The following is a 20313-nucleotide window of genomic DNA, read 5'->3' as shown; positions in this document are numbered from 1 at the left end:
AATACAGTAAAACTGGATACTAATAACAATAACAAAGTCTTTTGTTCAGGAAAAATTCACATTATTCTTGTGTTTCTCCTTTACTCTTACACCAATATCACACAACACTGCTGACACCAGATGTGCAGTTCCTTCCCAACACACACACACTAAGCAACTATCTGTGACACCAGCTGGGTCTCCTATAATTCTGACACTACCCAGAGCTAAAGGCAGTCCTTCACAGGACTGCCTCCTCACTCCAGAGGCCAACAGCAAGTAGTAGGGCCCCAAGCTACTCACACTTGTGTCCAACTCTGCTACAAATCAGGGATTCCCATGACCCTTGGATTCAATTATTTGCGAGAATAGCTCAGAGAACTCAGAGAAACACTTACATAGATTTATTATAAGAGTATGATAAAATATACAGATGTTGGCAATGATATAGAGCAAGGTATAGGGGAAAGGGGTACAGAGCTCCCAGCACCTCCAGGTGTTCCCCAACCTGGAAGTTCTTTGAACTCTATACCTTTGGGAATTTTACTGAGGCTTCATCACAGAGGCCTGACAGATCATTCACTCCATTTCCAGCCCCCTTCCTCCCTCTGGAGAATGGTGGTGGAGGGTATGGGGCTGAAAGTTCCAAGCTTCTAATCACATCTTGGTCTTCCTGGTGACCAGCTCCTATCCAGGAACCCACCAAGGATTACTTTAGAACAAAGGACAACCCTATCACTCGGGGAAATTCCAAGGGATTTAGAAACTACCCTATCAGGAACTGGGGTCAGAGACCAAATACTAGGACAAAGACCTTCCTAGTGCTCTTATCACTTGGGAAATTAAAAGGCTTTAGGAGCTCTGTGTTAGAAACCCAGGGCAGAGACCTAGATATATATATATTTTATTTTTTTTTTCCTATTATTGCAGACCTTTTTAAATTTAGTAACTTTAAAACCCTCTATCAACTTCAGTGAACAGCAGAACAAGATTACAGAGTTTCTAAAAAATAATAATGAAAATACTACATATCACAATTTATGGGATATATTTCATGACAAGAAAACTCATAGCCTTTATTTATAGCCTTAAACATTTATATCAATAAAAATTAAAATAGATGAATACATTTCCCACTAAAAAAACTAGGAAAAGAACAGAATACATCAAAAGAAAGCCCAAAGAAACAAGAAATGAAGATAATCCAGGAATTCATGAGGTACAAAATTTTAAAAAAAACCCCACAAAATCCGGCACTTATTTCTGATAAAAAATAATAAATAAATAGAAAATAAATAGGAATTGATGGGCATTTTCTTTCAATAGGAAAATTAAGGAGTTCCCGTCTTGGCTCAGTGGTTAACGAATCCGACTAGGAACCATGGGGTTGTGGGTTCAATCCCTAGCCTTGCTCAGTGGGTTAAGGATTCAGCATTGCCATGAGCTGTGGTGTAGGTCACAGACGTGGCTTAGATCCTGAGTTGCTGTGGCTCTGGCGTAGGCCAGCAGCTAAAGCTCCAATTAGACCCCTACCCTGGGAACCTCCATATGCCGCAGGTGTAGCCCTAGAAAAGGCAAAAAAAAAAAAAAAAAAAAAAAAATAAGGAAGTTAACCTTAATCACATTTATTGATGCAACTGCTATGTTTGATCTCAATTCTCTGATATAGTCTATACTGCAGTTACTGTTATGTTACTCTGTTTCTTTATTTGGTGTGCCCATTTTCTTTATTTTCTTTTAAGGGCCACACCTGAGGCATATGGATGTTCCCTGGCTAGGGGCTGAATCAGAGCTGCCTGCTGGCCTACACCATAGCCACAGCAATGCGGGATCCGAGTCACATCTGTGACCTGTAACATAGCTCATACCAATGCCAGATCCTTAACCCACTGAGCAAGGCCAGGGATCAAATCTATCCTCATGGATACTAGTCGGGCTCGTTACCGCTGAGCCGCAATGGGAACTCCCCCACCCCAGCTTTTTTTTTTAAGATTTCTTTTGGGATTTAGGAAGGTTTGCATTTTTGTTCCAGGGTTACTTTATATTAATACTTTTTTTATATTATAAAAGTATTACTCCCAATTTTTCATAACCTTTTACTATCTGGTCTATCATTTTCAAATGCTATCATTTACTACTTATTACCTATACAATAATCAATAGTCTTCTATTTCCCCTCTTTCTCCCTTTTCCCCCCATCTTTCTTTAGTTGCATTCTTTCTAATTTTGTCAGAATACATGATTTTATATTATCCTTTTACCTTTAGGTGACAGATTGGTGTTTTGTTAAATTAGCTAAATTGGAATTATTTTTCAGTATTCTGTTCCCTGCCTAGTTCTGGGTTATCCTGGACCAAGAGGTATTCTGTGAGCAAACTGGAAGTTGTAAAAGGAAACAGAGGCCATATTCTCTTTTGCTGGAAGATTGGTACAGAGCACCAGGTGCTACTGCAGTTTATACACTCTGCAGCTTGTGTGCTGGTTTACAGGGTAGCAGTTGGGCCCCTTAGCTGCACTAGCTCCTGCCAGATTTCCCAACTCCTGGGCCAGGTGAGTTTTTAGCTCCATGACAGAGGGAACGAACTTACTCTTCTGGTCACCTCGTTACTTAAGTTGGAAGCTGTCATGGGTTCCAGTTCATCCTTCTGGGTTCTAGGGCATGCACGCAGGGTGCAGTTTGCCCTTGCTCTCCCCTATTTCATATCCATCCATCTTTCCTTTTCAAGTGCCTGGCCTGCTGGCTTCAAGTTGAGGCACGTAGACACAGAAGCAACAGCCACATGGAGGCTAGTTAAGCAGCTCCCACAATCACATAAGGTTAAGTGCCTTTAACAAATCTGTATTATTTCTCATTATTCTGAGTGGTCCTTCTCTCATCAAATTCTGATTGATACACCAAAACATCCTAATTGGTCTTAGGTCTACAAATACATGTATTAAGTCTTCATTCATCCATTTGGAGTTTCTTTAATCACACTTGGATAGAATTCTCCCTTAAGATTCACCAGAAACAGAACATGTGCACAGTATTCTCTGAGTTCACAGACATTCAAAACTATTTTTTTATAATCCTGATTGATTCTCGAAAGGTAGCTGCTTGTATATAAAATCCTTGGTTTTTACTCTCTTAAGATTCTTGAAAATGTTGTTCCACTGTTGCCTTGCCTTGCACATTATTTGTGAAAAGTCTGTTCTGCCTAATTTACATATCTTTGAAGGTCATCTTTTCCTGGAGGCCCCGAGGACTTTTTTTAAAAAACAATTTTTAAAGTGCAATAGGTCTACTAGAATACTTTTCAGGCTGTTCTTCTGGTTCAACAGAGGAACTCTCTGGTATCCAGCAGGCCCTTTCAATATGGAGATTTAAGGTTCCTTTTATTTTTAGAATGTTTTTTTGGATCCTAATTTTAGATCTTAGTTCTGGTCAATTGTTTTAATTTTCTTCTTTAGTCTCCAAGTAGCCTTATGTTGGACCTCTTCTCTTTATCTTCCAGTTCGATCATTTCCTAACTCTTCTTACTACTCTTTTATTTTAAAAGTTCATTTTCACCCACTGTTTTTACACTCCTGCTTTAGTTCAATGTCCCTCATAAAATTTTCATATGAATTTATTACCCCTTGGGCACCCTGTAATTTAGCCTTAATTTCTAATATAATTATGACCTTTTTCTTCTATTTCTTTTGAGTTCAATCGACATTCATTTCTTCCTTTTTTTGAGAGGAGAGGGATCCATTTCTGTTCTTAGTTTTAAAATTTCTGATTCAAGCTGTTTTCTCATCATTCCTAAATACTTTAAGAGGATAGGTAATTTGAAACAGAGGACTATGTTATAGTTTTCGTCAATTTTGTGATTGAGAATTTTCATCAGCATTTCAACTCTGAATCACATCTTCAGCTTTTTACAGTTTTATATGGGTGTGATCTTTTTAATAACCCTAATCACTTTGTGGACAAAGCTCCTGGCTTGAGAGTGCCCTCTTCTGACAGTTCCCTTTTTCTGAATTTCATTTTCAGACAGCACCACTGGAAGGAGGAGCTGATGTGTATTTTCTTTTGTTTCTGCAGCATTCTTAACTTTTCCCTCTTATTTTCTTCTTCCCCTTCAGGAGACTATCTCCAAGGGAAACCACACACACTTCTATTATCTGAGTCTTTTCAGGAAGCAATGCTTCTCTGAGGCTTCTGTTCCCAGTCCCACACTCTTTCAAGAGCTAGTACTATGTTCTAGGGCATCCATACTAGAGCTGGAGTTGAGTTCTTTTTCTGCAGGTAAGGGGGTTTGTGTTTTGCCCAATTCCTCAGAACCCCCTTTTTTCATGGAGTCTTTTACACCTCCTCCATCCCTGTTCTCAGCACCTGCAAGCTAGCAGCAGCAAGATCTCTCATGGAGATAAGTGTATTTCTCAATTTACGGGTAATCTGAAGGCCATGATATTGTCTCTTAGTATCACTGAACAGAGGATCAAGTGTGGTTTTACTTACTCTCCCTGTTGTTTTTATGTCTAGGGAAGGGGAAAAGGAAAATGGGAAGATTCAAAATTAGGTAGCCACCATTCTCCTCCAAACTTTGAAGCAGTAGAGATACATTCTTAATTTTAACATCAGGTTTACTGGGATATAACTTAAAGTAATTCTGTACTGTGATAACTCATTAATTGGGTAAATAAAGACAACTGAGTCCAAAAACTAGCCACTTACTTACTGGAAAAAAACTAGAAGTTTTCCAATAAGATAAGGAACAAGGCAGAGACACCAACTGTTTCCAATACTATTTAACAATGATGTGGAACAGTGGTTTTAGACAACAAAATTAGATAAGAGTATTTAGATACAGACGTAAGAAATGAAAATTTTCTTTGCAAACAATATAATAGTATGTTAGGAAAACTCCAGAAAATCAATTATAAAACTAACCCAAATAATAAAAGTCAGGACGCAGTAGAACTGAAAACTGACACACAAAACCCAACAGCCTTTCTATATCTACATAACATCTAGCTGGAGGATACAGTAGTAGACAAAACCCCATTTACAATAAATATGCAGAAACATATGAAAAGGCTTGTTCAACTCCACTCTGAAATGCAATTTAAAACTACACCAAGATACCATTTGTCATATAAAAGGAATACTAGATCAGCAAAAATTTAAAAGTATGTCAACATTTTATTGGAACAGCAATGGGAAAAGAACCACACTCATACACTGCTAGTGAGAATGCAAACTGGTGCAACCCTCCTGGTGTGGAATGTGGCAATATCTAACTAAACTTATGTACATTTAACTTTGACCCAGCAATCCTCACTTCCAGGAATTCATCCTTAAAATACACTATCAGCACTACAAAAATGTATCCATAAGATTATTCATTGTGTGTTAACTGCTAAATATTAGAAACAATATAAGGGCCAATACACAGGATAGGAAAGTGCCTGGATAAATCATGTACACACATACATACACAGACTAAGTACCATGAAGATGTTAAAAACTACCAGGAAATTCTCTATAAACTTGTGTGGAGTGACTGCCAGGAAAAATGTCTCATGAAAAAACTGAAGTGCATAAAAATGTCAATAGTATGTCACTTTTTAATGTTAAAAAAAATTTGTTTTAAAGAAAAAGAACAGGATGAAAGAATGAGAAGGTAGGAATAAACAGAAGAGAGGGGTAGATGAAACTATACTTTCTGCACAGTTCTGACTTTCAGACCATGTTATAATTATACACACTCGAAAATAAAATCAACAAAAACAGGGAAAGGGGGCTTAAAAATACAAACAGAAACAAATGAATCTAGCTGTACTTCAAATGAATAGCAAAGCCTCATGGTGGGTGGGAGGGACTAGTTTAAGCAACTTTTAAATTAGTTGGGAGGAACTGGAAGAAAAGACACACCCCAGTAACAGTATGCACATCTAGTGCCCAGATCTTGTTTCTTCAAAATCATTCTTAATATTCAATACTATAAGGAATCAGAACTCCTTAGAGAAATGGCTGATTCAAAGATGGGGGTGGGAAAGTATAAGATGAACCTGGAAATATTTTTGGGGGGAACAAGTCAAGGAGTGCTTAGAGAATAATAAGGACATGTCAAAAGGACACAGGTGATAGCATGAAAGGGATCCATTTAGTCGAATGGGGACAATTTGAAAATCAAAATAAATGACTGTGATGATTTATAACAATGAATCAAAAAGGAATCCATGAGTTGAGTCAAAATATATTTTACATATGTAATATATGTACACAAATATCACATTACATCAAAATACATATATTTTTTCTTCCTGATGAATATACCCCAACACTTCTTTGAAAAAGTGATGACCAAGGTGAGATGTGAATGATGAGAAGATGTTAAACAGGGGAAACAAGGAATAAAGGAGATTCCAGCAAGAGAAAACAACACATGCAAGAGGGGACAAGAAAGACTAAAGAAGGTAAGTGACTAAGCTCAGAGAACAAAGGGAAGCATGGGACAAAACAAAAATAAACACAGGGTCAACCTGTTTGTTGAGGTAAATCATATTAGACTGAGATCTTTATCCTTAAAAGCAATGGAAGTCATAAGGAAAATGTTTCAAATAAACTCATGAACTTCCCTTCCAAATTTGTTCTTTCTACAGTGTTTCCTGTCACTGAAAGGTACCACCACCTGTCCAGTTTTACAAGCCAGAAACCTACCTCAGATATTTCTGTAATAATCAACCAGCCTTCTCTCATCACCCATATTTAATCCATGACCAAGTCCTATTAATCCTATCATCTATAATTAGCTTCAAGCTATTATCATATCTCATAGGGGGCACAACAGTCTTGCCATGGATCCAGTGTTGTCCCAGCCAGGAGACAAACTGACCTTTAAAAACAAACAAAAAAACCCATAAAATCCAAAAAACAAAAAACAAAAAAAAAAAAACACCTACAAATCTGATCATGTCACCCTCTGGCAGAAAATCCTTCATATAGAAACCACATCTCATCTCTCCAGCATCTTCCACATCCTTCTTCCCTTCCCTCAGGGTATTATACTAACCAGGCCTTTCTTCACTTTCTCAAGAATATCATTATTCCTCTTGCTTTAAAGCCTTGACATATGGTGTCTCTGCCTGGAATGTTCTCGCTGAGTAAAGTCATACCTGTCTTTTAGATCTCAAGCTCAATTTTCACTCTTAAAAAAGCTTTCTTTAATTTCTCCAAGATAAGAGTAAACCCCATTATCTGTCTTCAAAGCACTCTGTAATTTCCCTTAGTACTAACTGGAAATTATAAAAATATTTGAGTGTTTATTTGAGCATAAGCTTTCCCCTTGTTGGAATCTAATTCCTATTATTTATGGACCATACACCATTTTCCTATTTACCAGCACAGTGCCTAGTACACAGTAGGAAATGGATGGATAGGACATAAATAATGAAGAAACTTACATATTTGTATAATATATAAACTGCATGATATTATTGTCTAAATAGAATCTCTATATTGATTTACAGACAAGGACAAAGGTCAGACTATGCATCTCATTTTTTCAGTGTCAACAACCTTACAGTAAGTACACAGAGATTTTTTTTAATTATTTTGCTTGTTCTATAAATCATACACAGTAAAAAGTCGGAGGTAAAAGAGCTCTCCCTTTATGGATTTTTGCCAACACATGGATCAAAACTACTGCATTTAAAAGAAAATATGGAAGAAAGAAAAGGAAGAGATGGAAAAAGAAGAGAGGGAGGGAGAAAGAAGAAAGGAGGAAGGTAGAACCAAATAGAAAGAATAATGGCTTCTAAAATAGCAATAATAAAAGAACTCTTTAAAATCACTTTAAAAACTTCAAAGATCTTATTTTTCAGAGACATATAGACATATAGGTACAACTCTATATAGTATATGGGTGTGTACGTATATATAGTATATAGCAGAAAGTACAGTTTAATCACAGGCAATATAACCTAATTCAATGTAAAAACTGAAAATACTTGAGGAGTTTTAGATGTTACAAAAACTATAAACTGAGACATTTTGAGACCTACCACTGACTACTAAATTAAAGCAGAGACCAGAAGCAAATTGATTTCTTTTTAAATTTCAAAAACTGACATTACCATGTCCACATTAAACACTCTGAAAGTTTGCATTAATTGGCCAGTATTTTCATCCTACTTTAAGAACAAAGAATAATAAACAAATACACTGCTACAAAAAAGAAAATACTAAGTGTTATAATAAATATATACACTGCTGCAAAAAGAAAATACTAAGTGTAGGAGTTCCCGTCGTGGCTCAGAGGTTAACGAATCCGACTAAGAACCATGAAGTTGCAGGTTGGATCCCTGGCCTTGCTCAGTGGGTTAAGGATCTGGCGTTGCTGTGAGCTGTGCTGCAGGCTGCAGATGCGCCTCGGGTCCCCGCATTGCTGTGGCTGTGGCCGTAGCTGTGGCGTAGGCTGACGGCTGCAGCTCCGATTCAACCCCTAGCCTGGGAACCTCCATATGCCGAGGAAGTGGCCCAAGAAATGGCAAAAAGACAAAAAAAGAAAAAAAAAAAAGAAAGAAAATACTAAGTGTAATAATAAATATATATATTGCTGCAAAAAGAAAATGCAACAGTTAACACACCAGGCCCCACTATTCTTTCAAAGACCTGCTTACAAGGCTGGCCCTTGCCTGGATTTCAAGAGTGTTCCCATCATCCCAAAACTGATAAGCATAGCTCACAATGCCTAACTGTTTGTACAAATAACATGGTTTATGCTGAACACTTGCTTTCCTTCTGGGAGTCTGGAATTTTAGTACATGGCGCCAGGCAGAAGCTGCCTATATGGCCAGCCCCCAACAAAAACTTTAAGCACTATCTCTAATGAGCTTCTTTAGTTGGCAACATCTCCCTGCTGGGGGAATTAAGCACGTCTCATGTGACTCCACTTAAAGACAGGACTCTGGAAGCTTGCTCCTGGTGTCCCCTGGATTGAGCCCCTGTGTCTTTTCCCCTGGCTGACTCTGTATATCCTTTGGCTGTGATGAATTATAGCCATGAGTAACAACTACGCTCTGAATCCTGTGAGTCCTCCTAAGAATTACTCACCTGGGGGTGGTTTTGGGAACCCTGAAACAGAATGAAATCATATGTGGACTCATCAAAAAGTTTAGATTCACTATAAAATTAGAAATATATGCCTCTAATTTTTAATAAAGTATCAAATGGAAAAATCATATATACTACCTAATGAGAATACCAGCATTTACTCAGTAGCATTATGGAATTTAGGGCTTTTTGTTTTGTTTTGTTTTTTACGGCCCCATGCGTGGCATATGGAAGTTCCTGAGCTAGAGGTCAAACTGGAGTCCCAGCTGCAGGCCTACACCACCAAAGCCAGGGACTGAACCTGCATCCTCGTACTATGTCCAGTTCTTAACCCACTGAGCCACAACAGAAAGTCTGAATTCAGGATTTTAAAAGTCTGATTCAATTATACATTAACATTCACCTAGCAAGGACATTTTAAAATATGCCAAGTTTTCCTAGGAATGTCTTCTTATAAAAACAAGAGTGCTTTTCCTTAGATAATAGCCATTGTGCTAAACTTGAGTATTATAATATACCATTAATGTATCCAGCATAAAGAGGTTAAAAAAAAAAATTAAAAACTCTCAAGGACAAAAGAAAAAAAAAGAGAACACTGAGGTACCTGTCAGTTTAATACAAATATATGCTAAATCATTATGAATTAATAACAACCTTAGGACCCAGCTCCATTCTCAAAAAATGTCTGAACATCAGAACCATTCATTACTATTGACTATCTTTTTAGTTTCTGCTTAAGATCTCTGACATTTATAATTTATTCTATGCTACTGTGAAAGTGATACTGGTCACCATTACCAACCTGACTTTAAAAGCTATTTTAGAGAGGAAGGAGACTGCGTATTAAATTGGGCCTCTTTCAGGGTGTTTTTGAATTAAAAAGCAATTGTATGGGCATTACCAATAAAACAAACTGACTATTCCATAGACTTAAAACAGGCTGCTGAATGTCTCTTGAGGAACATAAACAGATTTGCTGCAGATACATTCAGTAACACATCACTGGGTAACGAGATAAAACTTTGGCTACAAGAAAGCAAATTAATTTAGTGACAGCTTATTGAACTTTCAGGTGATAATCTCTGAGTATGCCTGTTTTTGTGAATATGAACTGAACTTATCTTCTAATATAAATATAAAATTTCTTTATTCCTAAATTACCAGTATTTTCATAAAGTAACATATCATTGTAAAGTTTCTTTGAAATTACCATGTTGAAACTACTTACAAAGTATTTTGTTTTTCATAAGTATATCTGTATATAAAAATAGTTATTGCTTTTTTTACAATGTGTTATAAGAATGATATTTTCAGTAAACTTGTAAAGAGATTATAAGGATCCATTCTAGAATTTGCCTCAGGTATAGGGCTAACCAATTAAGTTATTAACCAGTGTCTTAGGGGTGATCTTAAGTATGGAAATAAGTATGGAAATGGCTAACTTTGGGATTTTTGACCCAGTCTTTAAGTGCCATTCTAAAACAGAAATCTTATTGTCATTCTCTTATTAAACAAATAAATTAAAAACAGCTGTAGAGGAGTTAAGACGTGGAACTCTCTTCTCCCACAAACACATCAAAAAAAACCATCTACATGCAAAACGATTCACACAGAACATCTACTTAATGCTGGCAGAAGACATTTGACCTCCAAAAGGGGGGAGAAACTCTCCACATTACTGGGAAGAACAAAAGGAAAAAAAGAAAGAGAAAAAGGAAGCAGGATGGGACTAGTACTCCTGAGAGGAAGCTGTGAAAGAGGAAAGGAACCCACACCCTGGAAACCCATGTAACTGATGGTGAGATCAGCTGAGAAAGAGGGGCCTCAAAGTCTCAGAAAAAAGCACAGCAACTTCACAGAGGGGAGCAAAGCAGAGAGAGAGCGCCCCATAGACCATCTGTAGTACCTCCCAGGACACCACAGCCTGAGATGCTCCGAAGGAGGCTGGGTGCTGAGACTCAGTCTCTGGAGTTCAGTTCTGGGAAGAAGACTAGGGTTGGCTGTGGAGAGACAGCTTGAGGAGTTAGGGAGTGGTGTGCCAAGGCTGGGCAGGTAAACGCCACAGACAAGGGAACCCAGGAGGAGGCCTGGGACTGCAGGAGAAGCAAGGCACCATGGTTGGGGAAGGCAAGAGGAGGAGAGATGGACCATAGGAACATCTTTCTCTGCACATGAGTGGACTCTCAGAGGGTAGGGCTGTGGGTGGTGAGGCACCTCTTGCATGGACTATGGGTGACAGCCCCTCCTGCTCAGGCTAAGAACAAGGGAGTGCCTCTTGCATGGTCTACAGGCAGCAGGGGCAAACCACCAGTCATCTCAGACTCCAGAGGTGGGCGTGGCCCACCACCCATAGGGCTCCATGAACAGGCACCACCTGCAACCCCACTCACCTCAGAGGTTAGCACAGAGGAGGGCAATGCAACCAAGCACCACTTGTTGTTCTCACTCCCCTGGGAATGCACACACCATGCCAATGCCACTACCAAATGCTCCAGGCACCACCTACACCTGCCTGAGGGTCACATCACTTCCCAGGGCCCTGCAACCAGGAGTAGCCTGTGCAACTTTCCTGAGGGTCCTTGCCACTGCTAGCATCCAACCAGGCACTGGATACTAGCCCTGCCCAATCCTCCATCTCCCTGGAAGCACGCATAGCACCCTATCAAGGGGATAACAGCCTGAACACACTGAGGAAAAGATAGCAAGCATCCAAACCAAAAGTAGCATGCACATCAAAAATAAATAGTAAGCCCTCACAAAATACCCAGGGGCTCTTGCAGATAAATAGTTCTCCAAGGCTACAGTAGTTGTTTTCCCTAATCTCACAGAGTAAGAAAAATATAAGCAAAATGAAGAAGCTTAGTAACCATTCCCAGTAAAAAAGAACAGAATTCCCATGAAGGAGCAAACAATGAAAAAGACCTATGAAGTCTAACAGACACTGAGTTTAAAAAGGAGACAGTGAAAATACTGAAGGAATTGAGAGCAAATATAAAGAACAGCAAATATGAATGATAATGCAGATTACTTTAGAAAGAAACTAGAAAAAAAATGAGGAGCCAAGAAAAATGATAAAATTCATTTGCAGAGACACAAGCTGAGATAAAGGCACTGAAGGGCAGAATGAACAATGCAGAGGAACAAATTAATGACTTGGAAGATAGAATAATAACAATCACCCAATGAGGACAGCAGATAGAAAACCGAAAAGAAAAAAGAAAAAACATGAAAGCAATATAAGAGATCTGTGGGATAATATAAAGTGGGCCAATCTATACACAACAGGGATTCCAGAAGAAGAAAGAAAAGCGGATTGAAAATATATTTAAAAAAATTATAGCTGAAAACTTTCCAAAGCTAAATGATACAGATACCAAGATGCAGGAAGCACAGAGGGCCCCAAACAAGTGAACCCCAACAGGCCCACAAGGAGACATATTACAATAAAAATGGCAAAAGTTAAAGATACCTAAGAAAGGATTCTAAAGGTAGCAAGAGAAAAAGAAAGAATTAATTATAAGGGAACCTCCGTAAGGCTATCAGCTGATTTCTCTACAGAAACACTACAGGCCAAAGAGAGTGGCAAGATATATTCAAAGCTCTAAAAGGGAAAATTTTGCAGCCCAGAATACTCTACCCAGCAAGAATATCATTTGAAATAGAAGGAGAAATAAAGAATTTTTCCAACAAACAAAAACTAAGAGAGTACAGTAACATTAAACCCCTTCTAAAAGAAATATTGAAAGGGTTCCTCTAAATAAAAAAGTGAGAAGAAATAGGATGGAGAAAAATCACAATTGGAAAACAGTCAAATAAGCCAGTATACAGAGCTAAAAGGGAAAAAAAAAAAAAACCTATTGTAAAAGAGACAATAAACAAAAGGAACAGCAAAATGATAAAACATGAAGATGTTATAAAAGGACATCAAAATAAAAAAATGTGGGGAAGGAAAGTAAAAAAATACAGACTTTTTTTAAGAATATGCTTGAGCCTATATGACTATCAGGCTAAAGCAAGCATATAGGAAGGGGTTAACATACTTAAAGGGCAACCACAAACCAAAACCAAAGAGTACTTTCAGAAAAACTAAAAAAAAAAAAAAAAAGACAGAAGCATGAAATAAAAGAAAATCATCCAACCCAAAAAAGAAAGGAACAAAGAGAAACATAGAATCAACTGGAAAACAAAGTTTAAAATGGCAATAAACACATATTTATCAATAATTACCTTAAATGTCAATGGACTGAATGCTCCAATCAAAAGACACAGAATGGCAGACTGGATTAAAATTACAAGAGCCTACAATATGCTGTCTACAAGAGACTCACCTTAGGGCAAAGGATACATATAAATTGAAAGTGAGGGGACAGAAAAAGGTATTTCATGCAAATGGAAAAGAGAGGAGAGCAGGAGTTGCAATACTCTTATCACATAAAAGAGACTTTAAAACAAAAGCCATAAAGACAGAGAAGGACTCTATTTAATGATAAAAGGATCAATTCAAGGAGAGGATATTATACTCGTCAACATATATGCCCCTATTATAGGAGCACCCAAATACATACAACAAATACTAACAGACATGAAAGGATAAATTGATGGACTACAATAATAGTAGGAGACTTTAACACCCCACTCACATCAATGGACATATCCTCTAGAAAGAAAATAAGGCAACAGAGATCTTAAATGACACAACAGAAAAGTTAAGACTTAACTGACATTTTCAGGATATTTCATCCAAAAAAATCAGAATATACATTCTTCTCAAGTGCATATGGAACATTTTCAAGGACTGACCACATACTGGGGCAAAAAAATAACCTCAACAAATTTAGAGCATAGAAATTATTTCAAGCATCTTCTCTGACCACAATGGCATGAAACTAGGAATCAAACAGAGGAAAAGAAATGAGAAAAAACTGACTACATGGAGACTAAACAACACTGTACTAAAACCAATGGGTCAATGAGGAAATCAAAAGGGAAATTTAAAAAAACTCGAGACAAATGATAATGAAAACACAACCATTCAAAATTTATGGGATGCCACAAAAGCAATGCTTAGAAGCAAGTTCATAGCGATACAGGCCTTCCTCAAAAAAGAAAAATCTCAAATCAACAATTTAACCTGCCACCTAAAAGAATTAGAAAAAGAAAAAAACCCAAAGTTGGCAGAAGGAAGGAAATGATAAAGTTCAGAGAGAAAAATCAATAAAATAGAGATTCAAAAAACAATAGGGAAAAAAACCCCAATAAAACCAAGAGCTGGTTCTTTGAAAGGGTAAACAAAATTGACAAAACTCTAGCTAGACTCACCAAAAGGAGGTGAGAAAAACTCAAATTAACAGAATAAGAAATGAAAAAAGGAGAAATCTCAACAGGTACTGCAGAAATATATATATATATATAAAAATACTATGAATAATTATATGCCAACAAATTTGACAACCTAGAAGAAATGGACAACTTTTTAGAGACATACAGCCTGCCAAAAGTGAGTAAAGAAGAAATAGATCAAGTGAACAGACTGATCACTAGAAATGAAATTAAATGTGTAACAAAAACACTCCCTACAAACACAAGTCCAGAACCAGATGGATTCACATGCAAATTCCACCAAACATAAAAAGAACTTATACCCATCCTTCTTAAACTTCTCCAAAAAGTTGAAGAAGGAGGCATAATCCCAAAGACATTCTATGATGCCACTATCACCCTAATATCAAAACCAAAGATATTACCAAAAAAAAAAAAAAATTACAGGCCAATATCATTGATGAATATAGATGCAAAAATTCTCAACAAAATTTTAGCCAACTGAATCCAACAACACATAAAAAGATCATACACCATGACCAAGTGGGGTTCATCCCAAGTACACAAGGATGGTTCAACATACACAGATTAATCAACGTCACATACCACATTAACAAAAGAAAAGTCAAAAACCACATGGTCATCTCAATAGATGCAGAAAAAGCATTTGACAAAACCCAACAGCCATTCATGATAAAAACTCTCACCAAAGTGGGTACTGAGGGAACGTACCTGAACATAATAAAAGCCATTTAAGACAAACCCACAGCCAATATAATTCCCAACAGAAAAGTTGAAAGCGTTCCTGCTAAAATCTGGAAGACAAGGATGCCCACTCTCACCACTTTTATTCAAAGTAGTACTAGAAGTCCTAGCCAAAGCAATCAGACAAATAAAAGAAATAAAAGGTATCCAAATTGGAAAAGAGGTAAAACTGCCACTGTATACAGATGACATTATACTATACATAGAAAACCCTAAGGACTCCACACAGAGACTACTTCAACTGATCAATCAATTCAACAAAGTAGCAGGATACAAGATTAACATTCAGAAATCAGTCACATTTCTGTATACTAACAATGAAATATTAGAAAAGGAATACAAAAATACAGTACCTTTTAAAATTGCACCCAAAAAAATCAAATACCTGGGAATAAATCTGACCAAGGAGGCGAAAGACTTATATGCTGTGAACTATAAAACATCAATCAAGATAATTAGAGGATTCAAAGAAATGGAAAGATATTCCATGCTACCGTACTGGAAGAAATAATATCGTTAAATTGGCCATACTACCCAAAGCAATCTACAGATTCAACACAATCCCTATCAAATTGCCAATGACATTTTTCACAGAATGAGAACAAACAATCCAAAAATTTATATGGAACCACAAAAGACCCGGAATTGCCAAAACAATCCTGAGGAACAAAAACCAAGCAGGAGGCATAACTCTCCCAAACTTCAGATAATACTACAAAGCAACAGTAATCAAGACAGTGTGGTACTGGTACCAAAACAGAATAAAGACCAAGGGAACAGAATAGAGACCCCAGAAGTAAACCCAGACATATAGAGTCAATTAATCTTTCACAAAGGAGGCAAGAACATAAAATGGGAAAAAGACAGTATTTTTAGTAAGTGGTGCTGGGAAAACTGGATGGCCACATATAAATCAATGAAACTGGAACACATCCTCACATCATGCACAAAAATAAACTTGAAAGGGCTTAAAGACTTAAATGTAAGACGAGACACCTTCAAGCTCCTAGAAGAGAACATAGACAAAACATTCTCTGACATCAACTGTACAAATGTTTTCTTAGGTCAGTCTCCCAAGGCAATAGTAATAAAAACAAAAATAAACCAATGGGATATAATCAAACTTTCAAGCTTTTGCACAGCAAAGGAAACCATAAAAAAAAGAAAAGAAAAAAAAAACAATGGAATGGGAGAAAATAGTTGTAAATGATGCAACCCACAAAGGCTTATAATCTCCAAAATATACAAACTCATACAACTCAATAGCAAAAAAACAAAAACAAAAACAAACCCAACTGAAAAATTGGCAAACCTGAACAGACATTTCTCCAAAGATGATATGGATGGCCAACAGGGACATGAAAAAAATGCTCAGTATCACTAATTATTAGAGAAATGCAAATCAAAACTACTATGAGATACTACCTCACACCAGTCAGAATGGCCATCATTAACAAGTCAACAAAAAACAAATGCTGGAGAGGGTGTGGACAAAACCTTCCTACACTGTTGGTGGGAATGTAAATTGGTACAACCACTATGGAAAACAGTATGGAGGTACCTCAGAAAACTTAATACAGAACTACCATATGATCCAGGAATCCCACTCAAACGTTCACTGAAAAAGATACATGCACCCCTATATTCATTGTAGCACTATTCACCATAGCAAACACATGGAAACAACCTAAATGTCCATCACAGATGAATGGATTAAGAAGATATATATGGTATATATATACCATATACAGCGGAATACTACTCAGCCATAAAAAAGAATAAAACAATCCCATTTGCAGCAACATAGATGGAACTAGAGACTCTCATACTAGGTGAAGTACGTCAGAAAGAGAAAGACAAATACCATATGATATCCCTTAGATCTGGAATCTAATACTGGCACAAATGAGCCTATCTACAGAAAAGAAACAAACTCATGGACCTGGAGAAGAGACTTGTGATTGCCAAGTGGGAGGGGGGAAAGGAGTGGGATGGACTGGGAGTTTGGGCTTAGTAGATGTAAACTACTGCATTTGGAGTGGATAAGCAATGAGATCCTGCTGTATAGCACAGGGAACTATACCTAGCCACTTGTGATGGAATATGACGGAGGATAATGTAAAAAAAAAGAATATATGTATATATAGTTGAGTCACTTTGCTGTACAGCAGAAATTGACAAAACATTGTAAATCAACTATTATAAAAAAATTAAAAAAATAAAAAAACAACTTAAACATCTCTGTCATGGCTCAGTAGTTCACAAATCTGACTAGCATTCCAGAGGATGCAGGTTCGATCCCTGTCCTCGCTCAGTGGGTTAAGGATCTGGCATTGCCGTGAGCTGTGGTACAGGCAAGCAGCTACAGCTGATTGTATCCCTAACCTGGAAACCTTCATATCCTGCATAAAACAAACAAACAAAAAAACCATCTCTGTATCTTCAATGGATGAAAAAGTCCATTAACTTAACTATTAAGAATGTTATACAAAATGGTCTGAACCTAACCTCCTTTCCTCTCTTTTCATTTGCCCAGGAGCCCCTACAATCTTGCCACACCAAACTCTTTACCACACCCCAAACCTACTCTTCTGTGCTTCCCTACTTGTTTACCTGTCACATCCTCACATCCTCCTGCCTCATTCTCATTTTCAGCTATACTCCTGCTCACTTATCAAGTTTCAGCTTAACTGTCTCCTTCTCTGAGAAATATCTTCCAAAGCTTCTAAGCAAAAAAAAAGTTACTCCTTTCCCCATGTTCCATACAGCTTTAATTCAACTTTGTTACATATTTCCTTAGCAATTAGAGTACCCTGAACATAATAAATACTCAATAAATTTATTTTACATTGACTTGAACAAGACACACAAGCATCCAAAACCTACCAGATTAAGAAATATTCATATTTCTTAAATACGGATTAACTTTTGAAAACATGACTTAGCTCCTGGGAATATTTGAGTTCTTGATAAATCTCATTGATATGCAATTTCCAGATACAGTCCATTACAATTTTAAAGCATCTGAAGTTTCGCTTGCACTGAGATTTTATCCAACAATCCTTTTTTAAAAACTAAGCTTCAAGATAACCTTCATTTCTGTATCTATCTATTATTCTATTCTCATCTATACTCTCACAGGATCTGTGACCCCCTTTTCTTTGTAGTCATTGCAGGAGGGCAGCTTCAATTTAAACCTAATTAAATTGAACCTTTAATTAGTTTCATTTATCCCACATGCTTTTTTCTAGAAAGAAGACAAAAATTTGAAAAAAATGTCAAAGTTCTAAAGAAAATACAAAGTATAATCTCTTCGATTTTCAGAATCTGTAATACCATAAAAGAGGATTTCCTAGTGTGCTTTGTAAAATATTAACCTTTATAAATAATTTTTAAATTAAAGCAGGGTCAAAGAAAAAGTATCTGTTAGAATGCTTTGTATTCTACTGTAATTCATGTCATTCAAAATTAAAGGAAACCTCATCGCATTTCCTAAAAAGAACTTTAAACTTTTTTATCATATCGAGAGGAGTATAAAATTAATCACACTTTTCATTTTTCCTTTTTTTTTTTCCTGAGAAGAAATTCAGGTAAGTTGAGATATACAAAATGACCTTTTTAAAATACCTGTTCATGAAAAAAGTAAATTATGTCCTTATCCTTAAAGAAAAGTCATATACTAAATGTTGGTTCTTTAGGAAGGCAAACCATTATCACTAAGCTTAACTCTTCAGGAAAAGGTACATGGAGTCCTTAATTCATAGATTAGAAATTACTTTTAGAACCACTGAAGTCTCGCCAAATGTTCATTCTCCTATGAGCAAATGAGTCAGCTACTCTTTCAGTGACTATGCCAGGACAGTCTGTAAGAAACCAATTAAAGGGCAGATACCTTTATCAGAGTATGTGTGTTCTAATGCATGAAGATCAGGCAAGAGGTGAATACAGTTGATGCAGCAGTAGGTGAAGAAATCAAGGACGACCACTTTTCCACAGAGATCCTTGTAGATAGAAATAGATTCTTCTGTGTTCAGCCATTCTAACCCTGAAATTTACACAAAATAAATTATGATTAAAGGAAAAGATAATTTATCTAAAAATTTCCATGAAAATGTGGACCATTATTATTTCTAAGGAAGTGATGGGGGGGCAGGAAGGGAGTGGGGAGGTAAAAATGGGAAATCCACTATTATGTGGCAGTCTGTAGATATAGTAAGACAAAGCCACCCAATTCTTTCAGAAACAGTACACTCGTCTGTGTGTGAAAGGAAGTAAAATCAATATATTTAGGTAAAAACGAGAGGAAATATCAAATATTAAAAGGACCTAAGTACATGATTAGGTACAAATGGGCTACTGAGAATGATGGTCAATCTTTAAATGTCAAAAAGGAACAGATAAACATAAGGATAAACATACACAAAATGCCTAAGCCAATTTCATAAGAAAAAGAACTGAAATGCTCTGGATTTGAATGAGACCTTAAATACAAAATATTTTAAATGCAAAGCTAAACAAAACACAGTCATTATCATCGATTTCATGGAAGCAACATTAATACCGATGAAGAGCATGTTCCCTTCCCTCCAAAGAAAAATAGGATCTCATTAATCTGTGCTTTTGTAAATCAGAATCTATAATTACTTGACCACGATTTACAATTTTAACTATGCACTAGGAAGAAAGATTCTGTTAAACAGAAGCAGGTTAAAAGTACAGCATCTCTGATCAATTTAAGAAATCGAAGAGAATGAGTTTGCAGCTTGCAAGTAAATAAATGCAGCTACTAAACTATTAATTATACCGTGAAGCATATGTCTGGGAATATTTTGCAGAAACTGAAAGCCAGAATTGGGTAGAACACGTGAATAATAACAACTAATAACAGTAACTGGAGTTAATTCGATTAAAACAAAATTCTAAAAGAAAAAAAATCTGCAAACCAGATTAGTATTTTTGTCAATTGGTCCAACCTAGTGAGGTTTTAGGGTATAGAGAGGTCTTAATTACCCATTGTATACCAGATCAAGTGGCCATATAAAACTTCAAACTAAAGTATATTTCATTTTTTAATTTTAAAATATTTATGAATTTGTCTCAAGTTTATTTTCTGTAAACAGTCGAGCCTGACTTAGATTGGAGAGGTAGGGAAAGTATTACATGTCAGT

At 36.7% G+C, this 20313-nt stretch overlaps 1 protein-coding gene across 2 annotated transcripts in view; it reads right to left on the bottom strand.

Annotated features, from left to right (window-relative positions):
* NHLRC2 (NHL repeat containing 2) overlaps positions 1-20313 on the bottom strand; it is an 80076-nt gene that overhangs the window by 57620 nt on the left and 2143 nt on the right. For both annotated transcript variants that reach the window (XR_307818.4, NM_001243561.1), the window contains 1 exon segment: positions 19038-19190. Coding sequence is in view for 1 of the 2 variants with exons in the window: in NM_001243561.1 (NP_001230490.1) it covers positions 19038-19190 (153 nt within the window). In the remaining variant the exon portion in view is untranslated.

Source organism: Sus scrofa, chromosome 14, assembly GCF_054392235.1.
Source record: "Sus scrofa isolate SSC_HxYL_T2T_F1_AM1 chromosome 14, Sscrofa_HxYL_maternal_Yorkshire_Landrace_v2.0, whole genome shotgun sequence".
Classification (NCBI taxonomy): domain Eukaryota; kingdom Metazoa; phylum Chordata; class Mammalia; order Artiodactyla; family Suidae; genus Sus; species Sus scrofa.
Note: the sequence above shows the minus strand (reverse complement) of the source record. Positions and strands in the feature narration are given on the sequence as shown.